Genomic DNA, 20853 nt, shown 5'->3' with positions numbered 1-20853 from the left:
GACAACACTTAGCATTTCATTACCTTGATAGAAAGTGCATACAGATGGTTCAACATGACATGATTGGGCTCCGGGAGCAAAGCAGGATCGCACTGCAGGAGTAGAAAAGCAGAAGTGAGCATTCAGGACTTGGAAAACAAGATTCTCCCTTTTGTTTTACAGCAGCAGCTAGCACCAGAAAGGAGGGGGCTCCTGTACCTGCCTCTGTTCCTCAGTTATCCTATGAAAGGATAATCAGTTACAGGAGAGCAGGCCCTCTGACCTCAAGGCTGGGCCATGGCTCCATTTTCTCACAGAAGGAAGGGCAGGAAGAAAGAGGAGGTGGCTACCGAAAGCCCCTTTACAGTAAGTGGAAAGACACAACTATGCTCAACACTCCTGAGCAAGACGTAAGGAACATGTTAGAATGAAATGGGTAACTAGGGTGGGGTGGGGCCTGCTACACCTTAAAAGTTGAACTCTCTCTCACAGAGCTAGCATCCATGTTGTCACACTTAATTATCAAAAGAAGCCAGTGCATTTCCCACTTTTATAAATGCTAAATTCAAGTTTTTACAAACTGTAGGGCAACAAAGCAGCCTCCCTTGCTCTGGTTCCCTGCAGGTTCAGATAACATAGAAAGGACCCTGTAGTTTCTATGTGCCTTTGGCCTGATATGCTTGATAAGAGAGCTAAGCTCTGAAGAAACCTCCAGCCAAAGCAGAGTTAATTTGCAAAGAGATAACTGTGCTTTCTGCTTTGGTTTGTCTGTCTTGATTAGCTCCTGGCATTCAAGAAAATGTGTCATATCACTAGCTGGTTTACAAACTTAAAAGGGACTGTCCAGGGTCTGAATCCTATAATCTTCTGTTGCACACTGAACATATTAGTGTAGATTATAAGACAGAGACAGGAAATGATGACTAACAAAGAGGACGAGACTTTGGACTTACACAGCTTGAGACTTCAAAACAATGATCCTCAATATGCTCAAGGAGAGAAAGGAAAACAACAAATAATAATATGGGAATCTCTCCCAGAGGAATACCAGAATTATTTTGAAATGAAAAATTTCCTAGAAGGTTTCAACAGCAGATTGGAGAGGGCAGAACAAAGAAGCAGTGAATTTGAAGACAAGACAACTAAAATGATTCAGGAGCAGAAAGATAAAAAAGAAAAAAAAAACCAGAGCCTAAGAGACTTGAAGAACACCATCAAGAGCAAGTCCCAGAAGGAGACTAAAAAAAGGAGCAAAAGGAATTTCCTAAATTTAACAAAAGGTAGGAATATGCACATTCACGAAGCCCAACAAACAGGATAAATTCAAATTGTTCAATGCAAAGGACAAGGAGAGAGTTCTGAAAGCTACAAGGGAGTCCCAAAAAAGATTAACTTCTAAGTTCTCATTAGAAACTGTGGAAGCAAGAAGGCAGTGGTGTGAAATATTTAAAGGGCTGAAAGAAAACAACTGTTAGCCAAAAATTTTATAGCTGGAGAGAGTAACATTCCCAAATAAACAAAAGCCAAGGGAATTTGTGCCCACTGGACCTGCCCTACAAGCAATACTAAAGGAAGTAAGTTCTTTAGGCTGAAAGGAAAAGACACTAGACAGTGGATTAAAGCAGAATAGAGACACTGGGTAAAAGGTAACCATATGGGTAACTATAAATGCCAGTACTACTGTATTGTATTGTTGTGTAACTCACTTCTTGCTTCCTACAGGTGCTAAAATGCAAATGGTAAAGTATATATTCAAAATGACCAATTTCATTATAAAGTACAAACATTTGTAACAAGTACAAAAAAAAAGGTGGGGGGACAGAGGGGTGTAGGAACAGTGTATGTCTGTTACTGATAAGTTGCTATAAATCAAATATGAATGTTATAGATTTAGGACGTTAATCTCACCCACAAAGAAAATACATGAAAACTATATTGAGAAAGAAATTAGAAGGGCCTCAAAATGGTATGTACAAAAAGCCAAATAAAAATGGAAGAATTGAAGATCAAAAAGGTATAAGACTGCAGTGGGGGCAAGATGGCAGCATAGAGCAGGGTGCAATTTAGGTAGTCCAAATTATTTACTAGTTGTTCCAGGGGACTAACTGCTGGGGCCAACTGTGTCTGTCCACACATCATATAACAACCTGGACTGGGAGGAATGCCTGAGATCACAGCATAAAAACTGTGGAACCATGCCAGCAGCTCCCTTCCCCCACAGCAGGTTTAGCTGCAAAACCTTGCTGTGGTAGAGAGCAGCACTCTCCTAGCAAAAGAATATAGCACAATGTCTCAGGGAATTGAAGGACAACATGAAGTACATGAATGTACATGTCATGAGTGTCCCAGAAGAAGAGAAGGGAGCAGAAGGGATAATAGAGGAAATAATCAATGAAAATTTCCCATCTCTTATGAAAGACATAAAATTACAGATTCAAGAAGCACAGCAGACCCCAAGCAGAATAGATCTGAATAATCAGATTATCAAATGTCAAAGACAGAATCCTGAAAGCAGCAAGAGAAAAGCAATCCATCACATACAAAGGAAGCTTAGTAAGACTATATGCAGATTTCTCAGTAGGAACCATGGAGGCAAGAAGGAAGTGGGGTGATATATTTAAGATATTGAAAGAGAAAACCCGCCAACCAAGAATCCTATCTCTGGCAAAACTATCCTTCAAATATGAGGGAGAGCTTAAACTATTCTCTGACAGACAATGACAGAGTTTGTGAACAAGATCTCTGCACTACAGACAGAAAGGAAAAGACAGGAGTGAGAGGTTTGGAACACAATTGTGGGTGATAGTAGCACAACCATGTAAGTACACTGAACAAAGATGACTGTGAGTATGGTTGAAAGAGGAAGGTTAGGAGCATGTGGGACAACAGAAGGAAAGAGGGAAGACTGGGACTGTATAACTCCATGAAACCTAGAGTGCTCAACAGTTATGTTTTCACATGAGAACAAGTGAATGTCAACCTTGCAAGATGTTAAAAATAGGGCAGTACTGGGGAAGAAATACAATCAATGCAAACTAGAGACTACAGTTAACAGAAACATTGCATTATGCTTCCTTTAATGTAACAAAGGCAATATACCAAAGCAAAATGCCTCTGAGGAGGACATAAGGGAGGGGGTATGGGACTCTTGGCATTGGTGATGTTGTCTGACTTTTATCCTACTTTATCTTTCCTTTTGAGCTATCCTTGATTTTTTTCCCTTTTTCTTTGTCCCTCTACCTTCTTTGACTCTTCCTCCTCCTCTGTGGAAGAAACGGAGATGTCCTTATATAGATACTGGTGAAGGTGGTGAATACATAAATATGTGACTATACAGGGAATCATGAATTGTTTACTTAGGATGGAAAGTATGGTGGGTGAACAAAACCATCTTTAAAGAAAAAACAAAACAATGGATTGATGAAGAAACCCTGAGGGCACCACATTGTTGAGTAAAATAAGCCAGACACATAAAGACAAATATTGCAAGGTCTCACTGATGGGAACTAATTATACTATGTAAACTCATAGACATGAAATATAAGTTACCAGGATACAGAACAAGGCTAAAGAATAGAGGTAGTTGCATAGTATTAGCAAAATGTTAAACTAGGGTGAACTTAAGTGTTATGGAAATAGAAGTGACAGTAACACATTGTGAGAATAACTAACAGTGCTGAAAGCTGTGTGAAGGTGGTAGAAAAGGGAAGCTCAGAGTCACGTATGTCACCAGAAGGGAAGTTGGAGGTTAAAAGATGGGAATGTATAAAACAGTGAATCTGGTTGTGGACAATGTCCGTGGATTAACTGCACAAATATGAGAAATCTCTCTCATGAACTAGAACAAATGTCTAACACTAGAAGTTAATAGAGGGGCATATAGGAAAAAAATACATATACTTATTACAAACTATGTACTACAGTACATAGTATTTTAACGTTCTTTCATCACTTGTAACAAATGTACTACACCAGTACTATGAGTCAGTAATGGGGGGGGGAGGTGGTTAGGGATATGGGAGGATTTTGAGTTTCCTTTTTTTGTCTTTTATTTCTTTTCTGGAGTAATGAAAATGTTCTAAAAATTGAAAAAAAATTGTGATGATACACAGCTGTATGATGGTACTGTGGGCAAGTGATTGTACACTTTGGATCTTTGGATAATTGTCTGGTATATGAACAATCTCCAGAAAACTAAGGTTTTTATTTTTTTTTGACTTAGTAAATAATATACCTTTTTTTCTTAACATTAAAAACTAAAGACTGCCCTGATAAGTGCAACAACGTGGAAGAACCTTGGAGACAGCATGTGGAGTGGAATAAGCAAACTCAGAGTCAGAATCTAGAATACAGGTTACCATGGGGACAGGAAGTTAAGGCTTAAAATGACTAGGGTTCCTTTTTGGAATGATGGTAATGGAGGGTAGTGACGGTAGTACAACACTGTGAACATAATTAACAGCACTGAAATACCTATCTGAATGTGATTAAAAGGGGAATTGTAAAACAGAATAAAAATTTAAAAAACAATTATGGAACTACACTACAAAAACAGTGAGCCCCAAGTTAAACCATGGACTTTAATTAATAGTATAATTATAAAAATGAGCTATCATCAATTGTAACAAATTTCCACATCAATGGGAGGTGGTGCGGTGGTGTATGAGAATCCTGTATTTTGTACATGATTGTTCTGTAAACCCACAACTTGTCTAATAAAGAAAAGTATAAGACTTATAAATACAAAACAGCAAAAGAAAGCCCTACATTATCAGTCATGACTTTGAATGTAAATGGATGAAACTCCACATTCAAAAGGCATAGACTGGCAGAATAGATAGAATATGGTAGCATCATGCTTTTTTGTTTACAAGAGACTCACCTTAAGATTCAAAGATGCAGAGAGCTGGGGTAACTACACTAACATCAGATAATACAGACTTTAAGTCAAACACAATTATGAGGAACAAAGTCATTAAGACAATTCAACTAGAACAGATAACAATTATGAATAAATATGCACCTAATAGTAAAGCCCCAAAATATATGAAGCAAATATGGACAGGTTTCACAGGTTTCAAGGGAGAAATATCCTAGATTTCAATACACAACTTTCAAAAATGAATAGACCATCTAGACAGAAGAACCAGAAGGCAACACATGCATCCCAGCTAGACCTAACAGACACAGACAGAACAACTCACCCAACAGCAGCAGAATACACACATCCTGCTGTATTGCTCATGGGTCATTCTCTAAGATAGACCATATATTGGGTCACATGAGTCTCAAATTCAAAAATACTGAAATCATACAATGTATCTTTTCCAGTCATAATACAGTCAAACTAGACATCAGTAACAGGGAGAAATGGAAAATTCACAAATATGTGGAAATGAAACAATGTAATCTTAACCTATGAGTGAAAGAAGAAATCACAAGGAAAATGAGAAAATATTGTGAAACAAATGAACACACAACATACCAAAACATGGCAGTGAAGGCAGTGCTGAGAGGGAAATTTGTATCTCTAAATGCTTACAATAAAAAAGAAACATCTAGGTGAGTGACGCGTGGTGGATGAAGCAGGGGGAACGTAGGGACGCTCAGGCAGGGACCACAGTGGAAGGTGGCTTGGAGCAGGCTGACGGGCGCATCAAGACAGAGGTGGACTATAGCGCCTGGGCAAGACGAGGCAACCGAGACTAAGAGAAGTTGAGTCACAAGCCCCAAGGTCATACAATTATTAACCAGGATGCAAACTGAAGTCCAGTAGACTGATTCTAGAGCCACTGCTGTCACTATGAAAGCATTATTTTCACTTGATATGCTGTCCAACCTAATGAGCCACACAGAAAACCGGAACTCAGCACACCTGCCCAGGGACAGGCAGCAACTCTTCATCTATCTCCAGTTAATCTTTGCCAATTGGAGATGAAGGCCCAGTCTTGTCAACTGTTCCGATTTGAGAGAGAAGCCATGAATATGGATTTTTATATGAAATGCCTCTATAATATTAAATGCCTCTACGTTTAGAAACAGGACACTGATCTGTTTTAAAGTACTATTTGGGCCAATACTATGTAGATCAATCAAAACATATCTACAGACTAAAGTCAGCCCCTGTACCACTACTTTGGAATTAATAGAACAGTAGTATCCACAAGGAAGAAACAAATCACTTTAGAGAAGTACAACTATTCCTAGAAATGAGTCTATGAAGAAAAATATCTTCCCTTCACTAATTTCTTCTGGTAGCCTACTGTATGCAAGACCTAGTCAGTGTTAGGCACTGTGGGGAGAGTAAAGAGTTCTAGACAAAGCTTTTGCCCTCAAATTACTTACAGGCCAGTAGGAAAAGAGAAATCACTATAGCTGTTGTTCTAGTGACCATAATGTATGTATTTAGGATGCTGTTATTACATTCAAGAAAGTCAAAAAGACTTGGAAACTCAAACGCCAAATGCCTTTTTAGGTGTCACATAGGTAAAGGAAGTATTTAAAACAGGGAATGTTGGAGCTTGTTACACTAGATAACATTAAAAGCATTTGGATTCTGATTTTTTTTTCTTTTATTAATAAATCAGTGTGCCAGCCAAACAAACGAAAAATCTAAAATCAGAGTGGGGGTAGAAACTAAAGCACACAGAAGGATATAAAAATTAGAGTGGAAATAAATGAGATGGAGAATAATAAACATAGAATCAAACAAACCAAAAGTTCATTCTTTGAAAAGGTCAATAAAATCAACAAAACTTTAGCTAGACAGACAAATAAAAAAAAGAGGATACAAAGAATGAAAATCAAACCTGAAGAGCATTACTGATGCCACAGAAAAAGAAAAGGACTAGGAACAACTCTATGCCAACAGAGATAAGCTACAAACACAAAACTACCTACCCTATTTAAAAAAGAAATAGAAGAAACTCAACCAACTAACAACTAGTAAAGAGATCAAAACAGTAATCAAAAAACCTTCCCACAAAGAAAAAGCCCAGGACCAGATAGCTTCACAGGTGAACTCTATCAAAGATTTCAAAAACAGATAACACCCATCCTTCTCAAACTCTTGCAAAAAACTGAAGAGGGAACACTCCCTAACTCATTCTATGAGGCCAACATCACCCTCATACCAAAGCCAGGTAAAGATACCACTAGAAAAGAAAACTACAGCCCAACATCCCTTATGAATATAGATGCAAAAATGCTCAACAAAATGCTAGCAAACTGAATCCAACAGCACATCTAAACAATTACACTACCAGGAACATGGCAGAGTAGGTGAGGCAGAACAGGCTTTTCCTCTGAGAAAGCAACTAAAAATGGGCAGGACACCAGGGACCATGGTTCTGGGGTGTAACCAGCCATAGAGGATCCCCCACAGTATGTGGAGGGGACACCTGACAAAAAGGGAGGAGAGACAGCAGCTGGAGGGATGTGGTGTGTTCCCCCCCCCCCAACTCTAATACATTCAAATATGTTATTGATGGTGAATTCAAAGGTATGGTAATAGATAGAGGTGATGATTGTTAAACTTAAATCCTTCAGAGAGCTCCTATGCCAGGTAAGTCCCAAAACCAAGAGGCAATAGCTTGTTCAAGAACATCAGCCAGATATGTCCCCTTTGCTCATAAAGTCGACACCCCTTTTCAACTCGAACAGATTAGAGTGGTCACTGCCTAGACATCCCTGAAGACAGGGAAAGTGATTAAACCAGGGGAAGGGGTATTAACAGACAAGATGGAAATTATCAAAGAATTATGAATACTGAATTTTTGTATAATCTGCTTTTTCTTAGTTGCTAAGGTATTAGAATAGATAGAAGGGAAGAACTGAAACAGTGGAACTGTAAACCATAACATCCTTTGAAATTTGTTCTATACCTACTTGTTAAATTGTAATTTGAAAGCTATACCTTTTTGTATACATGGTATATTTCATAATAAGGAAATAACTGAAACTACAGAATGGTAACCTATAATATTCAGAATTTGCTAACTACTTGTTAAATTGCACTTTGAAAGTTTTCACTTTTATGCATATATGTTATATTCTACAATTAAAAAAAGTATGAGAAAAAAGTAAATATCTATAATATGCAAAACAAAAAGGACAACTGCAAGTGTAGAGGACGTGGAGAAATAGGGACACATTCATTGTTGGTAGCAGTGTAAAATGGTGCAGCCATTGTGGAAGACAGTTTGGTGGTTCCTCAGAAAGCTAATATAGAATTCCCGTATGACCCACTTCTAGGCACATACCCAAAACCTTTGAGAGCAGGGACTCAAATAGATGCCTGCACATCAATGCTCGTGGTGGCATGATCCACAATTGCCAAAAGATAGAAGCAACCAGTGTCCATCAACTGAGGAATGGATAAGTAAAATGTGCTATGTATACACAATGGAATATTATTCTGCCATAAAAAAGAATGACATTCTGATACATGCAACAACATGGATAAAGAATTAATATCCAGCCTATATAAAGAAATCCTTCAACTAAAAAAGACAACCAAATTAAAAAGTGGGCACAAAACTTGAATAGACACTTCTACAAAGAAGATATACAAATGGCCAAAAAAAAGCACATGAAAAGATGTTCAACATCCTTAGCCATAAGGGTAATGCAAATCAAGATCACAATGAGAAACCATTTCACACCCACTGGAATGTCTGTCTATTACAAAAACAGAGAATGACTTTATCAACATGGCAAGCTAAGACATCCCCTGGAAAAATTTCCCCTAAGAAACAGTAAAAGGACAAATTGATCTTGCTTGGAACTCTAGAGGACGAGACTGAAAAAGGATTCCACAAACACTGCATTAAAGAAATAGGGAAAAAAAATCAAAATACCAAAAAATAAGGTAGGGGATGTGTGACCCAGATGGCCAGTCTGGATTCCCCCCACACATACACCCCTGGTCCCGCAGTTTACTAGTCCCACAGGGGCAGCATGGCCTGGTCTCTCCAGGCCTGAATTCAGGCATGGAGCTACTCACAGGGGGAGTTAGAATCCCACACATATACAGGCACAAGAACCCACATCCGCAGAGGCACAAGTGGCTGGCAAGAGACTGCATACAAAAGGGCACCAAGAAAATAAGAGACCACAGCAGAACTGTTGGCAAGAGGGGTGCACACTCAACATAGTCTCTGATTGCTAGATCACCTAAACAAACAAAAAAATAGACCTTCTGAACATCAGGATACCCTAGTGGGAAAGTTAACTGGAGACAGGAAGCCTCACAGAAAAAAAAAAAAAAAAAAATGCTGTAAGGCATGACAGGGCCTCACAGGGAAAAAAAAAAAAAAAATGCTGTAAGGCATGACAGGTCCCAGAACTGAAAAGTGTAAAATGAAGGGGACTCTGAGTGAGGGAGAGAAATTAAACAAACAGAATGGATCAGGATTCCTGGAGAAGGAACAGAGGAAAGGAAGCCATCACCTGGCAGTGAAAGAACTACACATGAAAGGGCACTGTGAAAAGCTGTACCACATGTCCACAGCAACAATCAGATGAAGAAGAGTTGAGAAAAACTGAAGACTTCAACACAGGCTACTCTAAAGGTCCAGTATAAGCTGGATCAAACATCAACAAAGAGCCTTAGCACATAGCCAATCTACAATAACACCCTAGGCAAGAGGGAGAACCCGACTGTGCCATTTTGAATATATTATGTCCCCCAAATGCCACTATCTTTGATGTAATCTTTTGTGGGCAGATGTTATCAGTATTGATTAGACTGTAATTCTTTGAGTGTCTCTTTGGAATGCACCCCACCTAGCTGTAGGTGATGACTCTGGATAATTTCCATGGAGGTGTTGCTCCGCCCATTCGGCATGGGTGTAAGTTAATCAGTGGAGCCATATAATGAGCTGACGTAACAGAAGGAACTCAGTGCAGCTGAGAGTGAACTTTTGAAGAGGCGCTACAGCCGAGAGAGAGACTTTGAAGAACGCACCGGAACTGAGAGAGAAGCTTCAGCTTACAGAGACATTTTGGAGACAGCCTTTAAAAGCAGACTTTTGCTCCGGAGAAGCTAAGAGAGGACAAACGACCCAAGAGCAACCGAGAGTGACATTTTGGAGAGAAGCTGAAGTCTAGAGAGGAACATCCTGGGAGAAAGCCATTTTGAAACCAGAACTCTGGAGCAGATGCCAGCCACGTCCCTTCCCAGCTAACAGAGGTTTTCCAGACACCATTGGCCATCTATCAGTGAAGGTACTCGATCGTTGATGCGTTACCTTGGACACTTTATGGCCTTAAGACTGTAACCATGTAACCAAATACACCCCCTTTTACAAAAGCCAATCCATTTCTGGTGTTCTGCATTCTGGCAGCATTAGCAAACTAGAACACTGACCTTCAGAATTAGCACATCAAAAGAACTGGGTGCCCAAATATCAGCAAAAAATTACAAACCATAGTAAGATACAGGAAGATATGGCTCAGCCAAGGGAATAAATTAAAATTTCAGAGACACAGAATTTGGGACAATTAATCAAAGAAGTTAAATCCGCTAAATTATTTCAAGAAGATGACAGAAAATATGGATAGAAATAAACAAATTGTGGATATAGAGCTAACAGATATTAAGACAACAATGTGTGAACAAAAAGAATTTTAAAGTTTAAAAAGAAACATAACAGTGGACTTTCAGGAAGATGGCGGAGTAAGTAAGGCAGACAGGCTTCTCCTCCATCAGAGTGACTAGAAAGGGGCCAAAGGACACCAGGGACTGTCATTCCAGGGTGTGACTGGCAATAGAGGGTCCCCCATAGTACATGGAGGGGACACCCGAAAAAAATGGAGGAGAGATGGCAGCTCAAGGAACAGGGTGAGTTTGTTCCCATCTGGACACTTCCCCCACCCCCACCCCCGCAGGCTGGCAGCAACAAAACTGGAGCCAGGCAAAGGAGGGAGCAGCAGCTCTCCACTCCCATCCACCTACTATGGCAGTTTGCTGGGGGTAATCCTCCACAGCTGGACAGTGGGGAGCTCCCATGAGGGGACCTGGCAGGCTGCAACTGCTCTACTCCAACAGAAGTCAGGGGTGTGGGGGGTGCAGCAGTGAGAAGCAGGGAACAGAGAGCCACCATGCTGGCCATCGTGAACCCATCCCACACCCCAGAGACTCCAGGGTGCAGGGCAGGCAGAGACCAGCAGATAGGGCCCACATCCCACCTGCAGGGTGCCCTTGATCAGGCTCCCTGCCTGCCTGCTAGGGCCCATGTTGCAGCACCAGGACCAGGATTCCCCAAAGCACACAGAGATCTGGTGCACTGATTAGTTCCCACCTGGTTTGGACTCTGCCCACCGAAGAGGAGAAGTTCTGGAAAGACCTACATAAGAGCGCCACCCGCTGGTAGACTTGAGAAACTGCACTCCAGCAAACCAAATCATATATACTCAATTAATTCTGCATTTCCCAAAATAACCCTATCACCTAAGCAAAACCCTGAAGCCAGCAGAAAACTACTAAGCACTTGAAGGATATAGAAGATATGGACAAGCCAAATGAACCAATTAAAAAAGCCGGAAAAGACACAAAATTTGGAGCAATTAATTGAAGTACTCACAAATATCAGTATTACAGCTCAGGATATAAAGGACATGAAGAAGACCCTAGAAGAGCATAAAGAAGACTTTGCAAGAGTAAACAAAAAAATAGAGGATGTTATGAAAAGAAAAGGTACTGTTAATTTAAAATATTCTTGAGACAACATAACACCAGATTTGAAGAAACAGAGGTATGAATTAGTAACCTGGAATATAGGATGATGGAAAGTGAAAGCACAAAAGAATGAATGGGGGAAAAAATAAAAAAAAACTGAAAAGGATCTCAGGGAAACAATCAACAACATGAAGTGCACAAATACAAGAATCATTGGTGTTCTAGAAGGGGAAGAGAAAAGGGCTAGAAAGAATATTCCAAGACATTGTTGGGGAAAACGTCCCAACTCTTCTAAATGACATAAATATCCGAATTAAAGACGCCCAACAAACTGCAAAAAGAATAAATCCAAATAAACCTACTCCGAGACATATACTGATAAGATTGTCAAATGCTGAAGAGAATGAGCAAATTCTGAAAGCAGTAAGAGAGAAGCAATTCACATTACTCAGTGGGCACGTGGAGGCAAAAAGGCAGTGGTATCATATATTTCAGATTCTGAGAGAAAAACTGCCAGCCAAGATTTCTTTATCCAGCAAAGCTCTCCTTGAAAATTTTGGAAGAGTTTAAAAATTTTCACAGACAAATGCAGAGAAAATTTGTTAACAAAAGACCTGCCTTACAAGAAATACTAAAAGGAGCTCTACCAGCTGAGGAAAAAAGAACAGAGAGAGAGGTCTGGAGAAGGGCACGGAACTGAGCAATTATTAGTAAGGGTAACTTAAAGGAAAAAAAAAGAGGGAAAAAAATAGATCTAACAACTAAAAACCAAAGAATAAGATGGCTGGTTCAAGAAATCCCTTCATAGCAATAATTTTGAATGTGCACAGATTATACTCTCCAATTAAATGACAGAGACTGGTAGAATGGATTAAAATATATAACCCAGCGATAAGCTGTTTACAAGAGACTCGTCTTAGACCTTGTGACACAAAGAGACTGAAAGTGAAAGGATGGAAAAAATATTCCATGCAAACTGCAATCAAAAGAAAGCTAGAGTAGCTATACTAATATAGGAAAAATAGACTGTAAATGCAAAGATGTCATAAGGGATAAAGGACACTATATATTAATAAAAGGGGTAATTCACCAAGAAGTAACAATTACAAATGTTTATGCACTCAATCAAGGAGCTCCAAAATACATGAGACAAACATTGGCTGAACTGAAGGGAGCAACAGACATTTCTGCAATAATAGTGGGAGACTTTAATACACCACTCTCTTCTATAGATAGAACTAGAGAGAGCACCAATAAGGAAACTGAGAACCTAAACAATATGATAAATGAAATAGATTTAATGAACATATATAGATCGTTACATCCCAAAGTACCAGGGTATACATTTTTCTCTAGTGCCCATGAACATTTTCCAGGATAGATCGTATGTTAGGCACAAAAGAAGTCTTAATTATTCAAAGCACATTCCCTGACCACAATGGAATACAACTAGAAATCAACAACTACCAAGGAAACAGATCTTCCACAAATATATGGAGGTTAAACAAAACACTCCTAAACAACCAGTGAGTCAAAGAAGAAATTGCAAGAGAAATTGCTAAATTTCTAGAGATGAATGAAAATGAGAACACAACATATCAAAACCTGTGGGATGCAGTGAATACAGTGCTGAGAGGGAAATTTATAGCTCTAAATGCATATATCAAAAAGTAAGGAAGAGCTAAAACTAAAGAATTAACTGAACAACTGAAGAGGCTAGAGAACAATCAGCAAATTAATCCTAAAGCAAGTAGACAAAAAGAAATAAATATTAAAGCAGAAATAAATGAACTGTAGATCAAAAAGCATAATAGAACAAATAAAACCAGAAGTTCGTTCTTTACGATGATCAACAAAATTGACAAACAAAGCTAGACAGACAAAGTCAAAAAGAGAGAAGACCCAAATAAATAGAATCAGAAATGAGAATGGGATAATTACTACAGATCCTGAAGAAGTAAAAAAAAATCATAAGAGGATACTATCAACAACTGTATACCAACAAGCTAGACAACTTAGAGGAAATGGACAATTTTCTGGGAACACATGAACAAAATAGACTAACCCAAGAAGAAACAGATGACCTCAACAAACCAATCCCAAGCAGAGATCAAATCAGTCACCAAAAATCTACCGACAAATAAAAGCTCAGGGCAGATGGCTTCACAGGGGAATTTTATCAAACTTTCCAAAAAGAATTGACACCATTCCTGTTCACTCTTTCAAAAAACTGAAGAAAAAGGAACATTACCTAACTCATGTACACAGCTAATATCACTCTGATACCAAAACCAGATAAAGATACTACAAAAAAAGGAAAACTACAGGCCAATCTCCCTAATGAATATAGATGCAAAAATCCTGAACAAAATACTCACAAACTGAATCCAAAGGCACATTAAAAGAATTATACACCACGACCAAGTGCATTCATTCCTGGCATGCAAGGATGGTTCCAAATAAGAAAATCAATTAATGTAATTCAATACATAAACAAATCAAAAGGGATAAAACAAACGATCATCTCAATAGACAATGAAAAAGCATTTGACAAAATTCAACATCCCCTTTCAATAAAAACATTTCAAAAGGTAGGAATTGAAGGAAATTTCTTCAATATGATAAAGGGCATATATGAAAAACCCATAGCCAGCATAGTACTCAATGGTGAGAGGCTGAAAACCTTCCCTCTCAGATCAGAAACGAGACAAGGATGTCCACTGTAACCTCTATTATTCAACATTGTGCTAGAAGTTCTACCCAGAGCAATTCACTAACATAAAGATATAAAAGGTATAGAAATTGGAAAGGAAGAAGGAAGACTGTCATTATTTGCAGACGATATGATCTTATATTTGAAAAATCGTGAGAATTTGATCACAAAGCTACTTGAGCTAATAAACAAATTCAGCAGAGTGGCAGGACATAAGATCAATGCATATTAGTCAGTAATGTTCCTATACACTAGTAATAACCTAACTGAAGACGCAATCAAAAAAGAAATTTCATTCACAAAAGCAACTAAGAAAAAATCAAGTACCTAAGACTAGGCTTAACCAAGGATGTAAAAGACCTCTGCATAGAAAATTACCAAATTTTACTAAAAGAAATAAAAAAGGACCTAAATACGTGGAAAAATATCCCATGCTCATGGATAGGAAGACTAAACGATGTTAAGATGTCAATTCCACCCCAGCTCATCTACAGATTCAACGCAATCCCAATCCAAGTTCCAAAAATCTACTCTGCAGACTTGGAAAACATAGTTATCAAATTTATTTGGAAGGGAAAGGGCCTCAGATTGCCAAAAACATCCTAAAAAAAGAAGAACAAAGTGGGAGGACTTTCACTTCCAGACTTTGAAGCCTACTATAAAGCCAAAGTGGTCACAACAGCATGGTATTGGCATTAAGACAGACATATTGATCAATGGAATCGAATTGAGAGTTAGGAAATAGACCCCCAAAATCTACTGAACTGGGATAGAACAGTCTCTTCAACAAACAGAGCTGGGAGAAATGGATAACCATAACAAAAAGAATAAAAGAGGACCCCTACCTCACACCCTATACAATAATTAACTCAAAGCAGATCCAAGACCTCAATGTAAGAGATAGTACCATAAAACTCCTACAAGATAATGTAGGGAAACATCTTCAAGATCATGAGGAGGTCGCTTCTTAGACCTTACACCCAAAGCACAAGCAATGAAAGAAAAAATAGATAAATGGGAACCCCTCAAAATCAAAAGCTTCTGTACCTCAAAGGAATTTGTCAAAAAGGTGAAGAGGCAGCCAATGCAATGAGAGAAAATATTTGGAAACCATGTATCTGATAAGACACAATATCTTGCATATATAAAGAAATCCTACAACTTAACAACAATAGTACAAACAGCCCAATTATAAAATGCACAAAAGATATGAAATGACATTTCTCTAAAGAAGAAATGCAGCTGGCTAAAAACCACATGAAAAAAATGTTCATCTTCACTAGCTGTTAGGGAGATGCAAATCACGACCACAATGAGATATCATCTCACATGAATAAGAATGGCTGCAAGCCAACAAACAAGAAACTACAAATGCTGGAGAGGATGTGCAGAAATTGGAACTCTTATTCATTGCTGGTGGGACTGTGTAATGGTAAAGCCACTCTGGAAGACAGTTTGGCGGTTTCTCAAAAAACTAGATATCGAATTACCCGATGATCTGGCAATTCCACTTCTCAGTATATGCTCAGAAGATTTGAAAGCAGTGACACGAACGACAACAGTACACTGATGTTCATAGCAGCATTGTTCACAATTGCCAAGAGATGGAAACAATCCAAGGATCCTTCAACAGACCAGTGGATAAACAAAATGTGGTATATACACACGATTGAATACTATGCAGCAGTAAGAAGGAATGATGTCATGAAACATATGACAACATGGATGAACCTTAAAGATACAATTCTGAGTGAAATAACTCAGGTGCAAAAGGAGAGATATTGCATGTTACCACTTCTGTGAACTATGTGAACAATGTAAAATCAATATCTTATAATGCAAGAATATTGGGGGCCTAGTGATAGACAGTAGCTAGTGAGGGGGAATGATAGTCTAATATGTTCAGATATGTTAATGATGGTGAATTCAGAGGTGTGATAATGGATGGGGGTGATGACTGTTTGTTAATGGGATTATAAGTATCAGAGCTGTATTGAAGGCAAATAGGCATGTAAGGGATTGTTTAAAGGCATGTTTCCCACAGATAAGCACTAGAAATATAGATAGATGCTTGCATGATATATTTCTAAGGTATGACACTGGCACAAAGAGTTGACAACATAAGGGTACATGGGAAAAATCTACATATTGCATACTAGGGACTATAATTAATAGGAATACTATACTCTAACAATAAAGTTTCACTCACTAAGTTTATTTGTCAGAAACTTAAATCCTTCAGAGTGTCTCAATGCCAGCTAAGTCCTGAAACCCAGAGGCAACTGACTCTTCAAGAATATCAACTAGATGTGTCCCCTTTGCTCATGAAGTTGACACCCACTTTCAACATGAACAGGTTAGGGTGGTCACTGCCTAGACATCTTTGAAGATTGGTAAAGTGATTAAACTAGAGGAAAGGGTAGCAACAGACAAGATAAAATTTAACAAAGGATTATGAATGCTGTACCTTTATATAATTTTCCTTTTCTTAGTTGCTAGGGTGTCACAATAGTTATAACGAAAAATTTGAAATGGTGGAACTGTATCCCATAGCATCCTTTGAATTTTGTTCTATAACTACTTGTTAAATTGTACTTTGAAAGCTATACCTTTTTGCATATATGTTAGATTTCACCATAAGGAACTGACTGAAACTTATGGCACTATAACTCATAATAACTTTGGGAATTTCCTATACATTTACTAGTTAAATCATACTTCGAAAGATATTACCTTGTTGTATATATGTTATATTTCATAATAAGGAAATACCTGAAACTGTTAATTGTAACTATAAAATTCTTTGAAATTTGCTCTCTAACTACTTGTTAAATTGCGCTTGGAAAGTTGTCACTTTTACGTATACATCTTACATTCTACAATTAAAAAATGATAAATTTGAAAAAAAGAAACAAATTTTGGGAATGAAATGCACAATATGGAGATTAAAAATATACTAGAGGAATACAATGGTAGATTTGAGCAGGCAGAAGAATGAATCAGTGAACTAGAAGAGAAGATAATCAAATCATATAGTCAGAAGAAAAGAGAAAACAGAAAAAAATAGAACAGTGTTGACAGGACTTGAGTGACTGTATGAAGCGTACCAACATACGCATCATGGGAGTCACAGAAGGAGAAGAAAAGGGAAGGGAAAAGGGGCAGAAAGAATACTTGAGGAAATAATGGCCGAAAATCTCCCAACTCTTATGAAAGACACAAATATACATGTCCAAGAAGTACAATGTACTCTATAAACAGGATAAACCCTAAAAGACCGACTCTGAGACAAATACCACTCAATGTCAAATGCTGAAAATAAAATAAAGGATTCTGAAAGCAGCAAGGGAAAAGAAATTTGTCATATACAAGGACTCCTCAGTAAGACTTAAGTTCTGATTTCTCATCAGAAACCACAGAGGCTAGGCAGTGGTATATTTTGAAGGTACTGAAAGAGAAACTGTCAGCCAAAGTTTATCCAGCAACACTGTCCTTCAAAGATGAGGGAGAGTTTAAAACATTCACAGATAAACAGAAACAGAGAGAGTTCATCAACAAAACCTACAAGAATGGCTAAAGGGAGTACTTCAGATTGAAAGGAAAAGACAGAAGAGAGTAGCTTGGAGCAGTGTTGAGAAGGGAAGGCAACTACATGGGTAAATGCAAAGCCCATTAGTATTATATCTTCAATATAACTCTACTCTTTAATTCCGGTATGAGTCAGAAAATAATTGCATAAGAAAAACTTGTATTTCATGACAATGGACTTGCAATATACAGAGAGTTAATGTGGGGCAAAAACAACATAAAGAGGGGAAACAGGGATATAAGAGCAGAGAATGTGTATGCTATTGAAGTTAAGCTGGTTTCTTTTCAATCAAACCATGTTACAACAAAGGTTAGGTTATACAAACCCCAGGGTAACAAGAAAAAGAGTATTTTACAAATATACAGAAATGGAAATCAGAAAACTTTCAGTCAGACACAGCACAAAAGATCAACTATACAGAAAAGGAAGCTGCAATAAAGGAAAAGAGGAAAAAAAGATATGACATAAAAATCAAAGGACAAAATAGCTTCAGTAAATACTGCCTTTACAGTAAATATTAAATGATAATGGGTTAAACTCCCCAATCAAAAGACACAGATCAGTAACATGGATACAAAAACACAATTCAACTAAATGTTGTTGATAAGAAACTCACCTTAAACCAAAAGACACAAATAGGTTGAAAGTGAAAGGATGGAAAAAGATAATCCAGGCAAACACTAACCAAAAGACAGCTGGGGTAGCTACACTAATACCAGACAAAATCAACTTTAAGTCAAAAGTTGTGACAAGAGACAAAGGAGGACACTATATATTAATAAAAGAGGCAAATCCACCAAGAAGATTCAACAAACATAAATATTAATGCACCTAATCATAGTGTCCCAAAACTAGTGAGACAAACACTGGCAAAAGTGAAGGGAGAAATAGGCACCTCTACAGTAATAGGTGGGGATTTCTATAGACAGAATATGTAAACAGAACATCCATAAGGAAACAGAACTTGAATAATAAGACCAATGAACTAGACCTATCAGACGTATGTAGATCAGTGAACCCCTAAACACCAGAATGCACATTGTTCTGAAGTGCACATAGATTGTTCTTCAAGATAGAGCACATATTGGGTCACAAAACAAATTCTGATAAATTTATAAGATGGAAATAATACACAATGTAATGAAGCTGGAAATCAATAACAAGCAGAGAACTGGAAAATCCACAAAAATGTTCAAGTTAAACACTCTTAACCAATCACTGGGCCAAAAAAGAAATCACAAGAGAAATCAGTAAATATCTTGAGCCGAGTGAAAAGAAGAACAAAATATATCAAAATTCTGGGATGCAGCAAAGGCAGCTCTGACAGGAAAATTTATAGCCCTAAATGCTTACATTAAAACAAGAGCTAAAATCAAAGAATGAACTGCAACACCTGGAGGAACTAGAGAGAGAACAGCAAATCAAAGAAAGCAAAGGGAAAAAAAATAAATGATATAGAAAATAAGAAAACCAAACCATAGAGCATTAATAAAATCAAAAGTTGGCTCTTTGAAAAGATCAATAAAATTGGCAAAACTTTAGCTAGACTGACAAAAAAAAAAAGGATGTAAATAACAAAAATCAGAAATGGAGGGGGACATTACTCTGATCCCACAAACATAATAAGGATGATAAGAAAATACTATGAATAACGGTATGCCAACAAATTAGGCAACCTAGATGAAATGGACAAACTCCTAGAACCATAGAAACAACTACCCTGACTCAAGAAGAAATAGAACACCTCAACAAATCAAATACAAGGGACTGAATCACTCATCAGAAACCTCAGAGGGGAAATCGACCAAGCATTCCAAGAAGAGTTAACTCCAAGTCTGCTTAAACTCTTCCAAAAAACTGAAGAGGAGGGAACACTCCCTAAATCATTCTATGAAACCAACTTTACCCTCAAACCAAAGTCAGTTAAAAGATACTACAAAAAAAAAAAGACAACTATGGACCAATTTCTCTTATGAATGTAGAGGCAAAAATCTTCAACAAAATATTAGCAAATCAAATCCAACAGCACATTAAAAGAATTATACACCATGACCAAGTGAGATTTATCCCAGGAATGCAAGAGTGGCTCAACACAAGAAAATCAAATTCAATGCGCCACATTAACAGAATAAAGGGAAAAAAAAACACACAATCATCTCTATTGCTGCAGAAAAGGCATTTGACAAAATCCAGCATCTTTTCTTGATAAATATACTAAGAAAAACAAGAATAGAAGGAAACGTCCTCAACATGACAAAGGACATCTATGAAAAACCCACTGCTAATATCATACTCAATGGTGAAAGACTGAAAGCTTTCTTCCGAACACCAGGAACAAGTTAAGGATTCAACTGTGACCACTGTTATTCAACATTGTACTGTCAAGAAAAACAAATAAAAGGCATCCAGAAGAACCTAAGATAGCGGCTAGGAGAGACAGGGCAAAAAAACACCTCCATGAAAAATAGTAGATAGAGGCCAGAAAGTGACCCAGAACACCAGTTCCAGCGATGCACCAGCTGGACAGGGTCTGTTAAATCCACAGGGACCATGTACTTGGTGAAACAGGGAGTCTGCGTTCTAAAACAAGTGAGTGAGCCTGCTGAGTGTTTGGCAGCCATGCTGCGGTGTGGGGAAACCGTGGATTGGTGTTTGGAGGCGGACTAGTTCTTTTTTAAGAAAAACCAAAAGTGGCTGCAGATATGGAAGCAAAAACTACACAGTGCAGCACAGCAGGAAAGGGCCGTGAGAACACCTCAATATCTGAAGTGGAAGACAGCCTTTCACACACCCACCGCTAGATGTCTTGGAGCGAGGAGGGCAGAGGTGAGCCAAAAGGGGAAAAAAAACACACCCCTTGCAGCCATCTTCCCGGTGGGCTGGGAACGCTCC

At 38.1% G+C, this 20853-nt stretch overlaps 1 protein-coding gene across 1 annotated transcript in view; it reads right to left on the bottom strand.

The window, feature by feature from the left end:
• Window positions 1-20853, bottom strand: part of PRKAB1 (protein kinase AMP-activated non-catalytic subunit beta 1) — a 63445-nt gene that overhangs the window by 1488 nt on the left and 41104 nt on the right. The window contains exon 6 of the mRNA XM_037816694.1: window positions 24-92. Coding sequence (XP_037672622.1) covers window positions 24-92 — 69 coding nt within the window. The remainder of the gene's footprint in view (window positions 1-23; window positions 93-20853) is intronic.

The sequence above is a fragment of the Choloepus didactylus genome, chromosome 23, assembly GCF_015220235.1.
Source record: "Choloepus didactylus isolate mChoDid1 chromosome 23, mChoDid1.pri, whole genome shotgun sequence".
NCBI classification, from domain to species: domain Eukaryota; kingdom Metazoa; phylum Chordata; class Mammalia; order Pilosa; family Megalonychidae; genus Choloepus; species Choloepus didactylus.
Note: the sequence above shows the minus strand (reverse complement) of the source record. Positions and strands in the feature narration are given on the sequence as shown.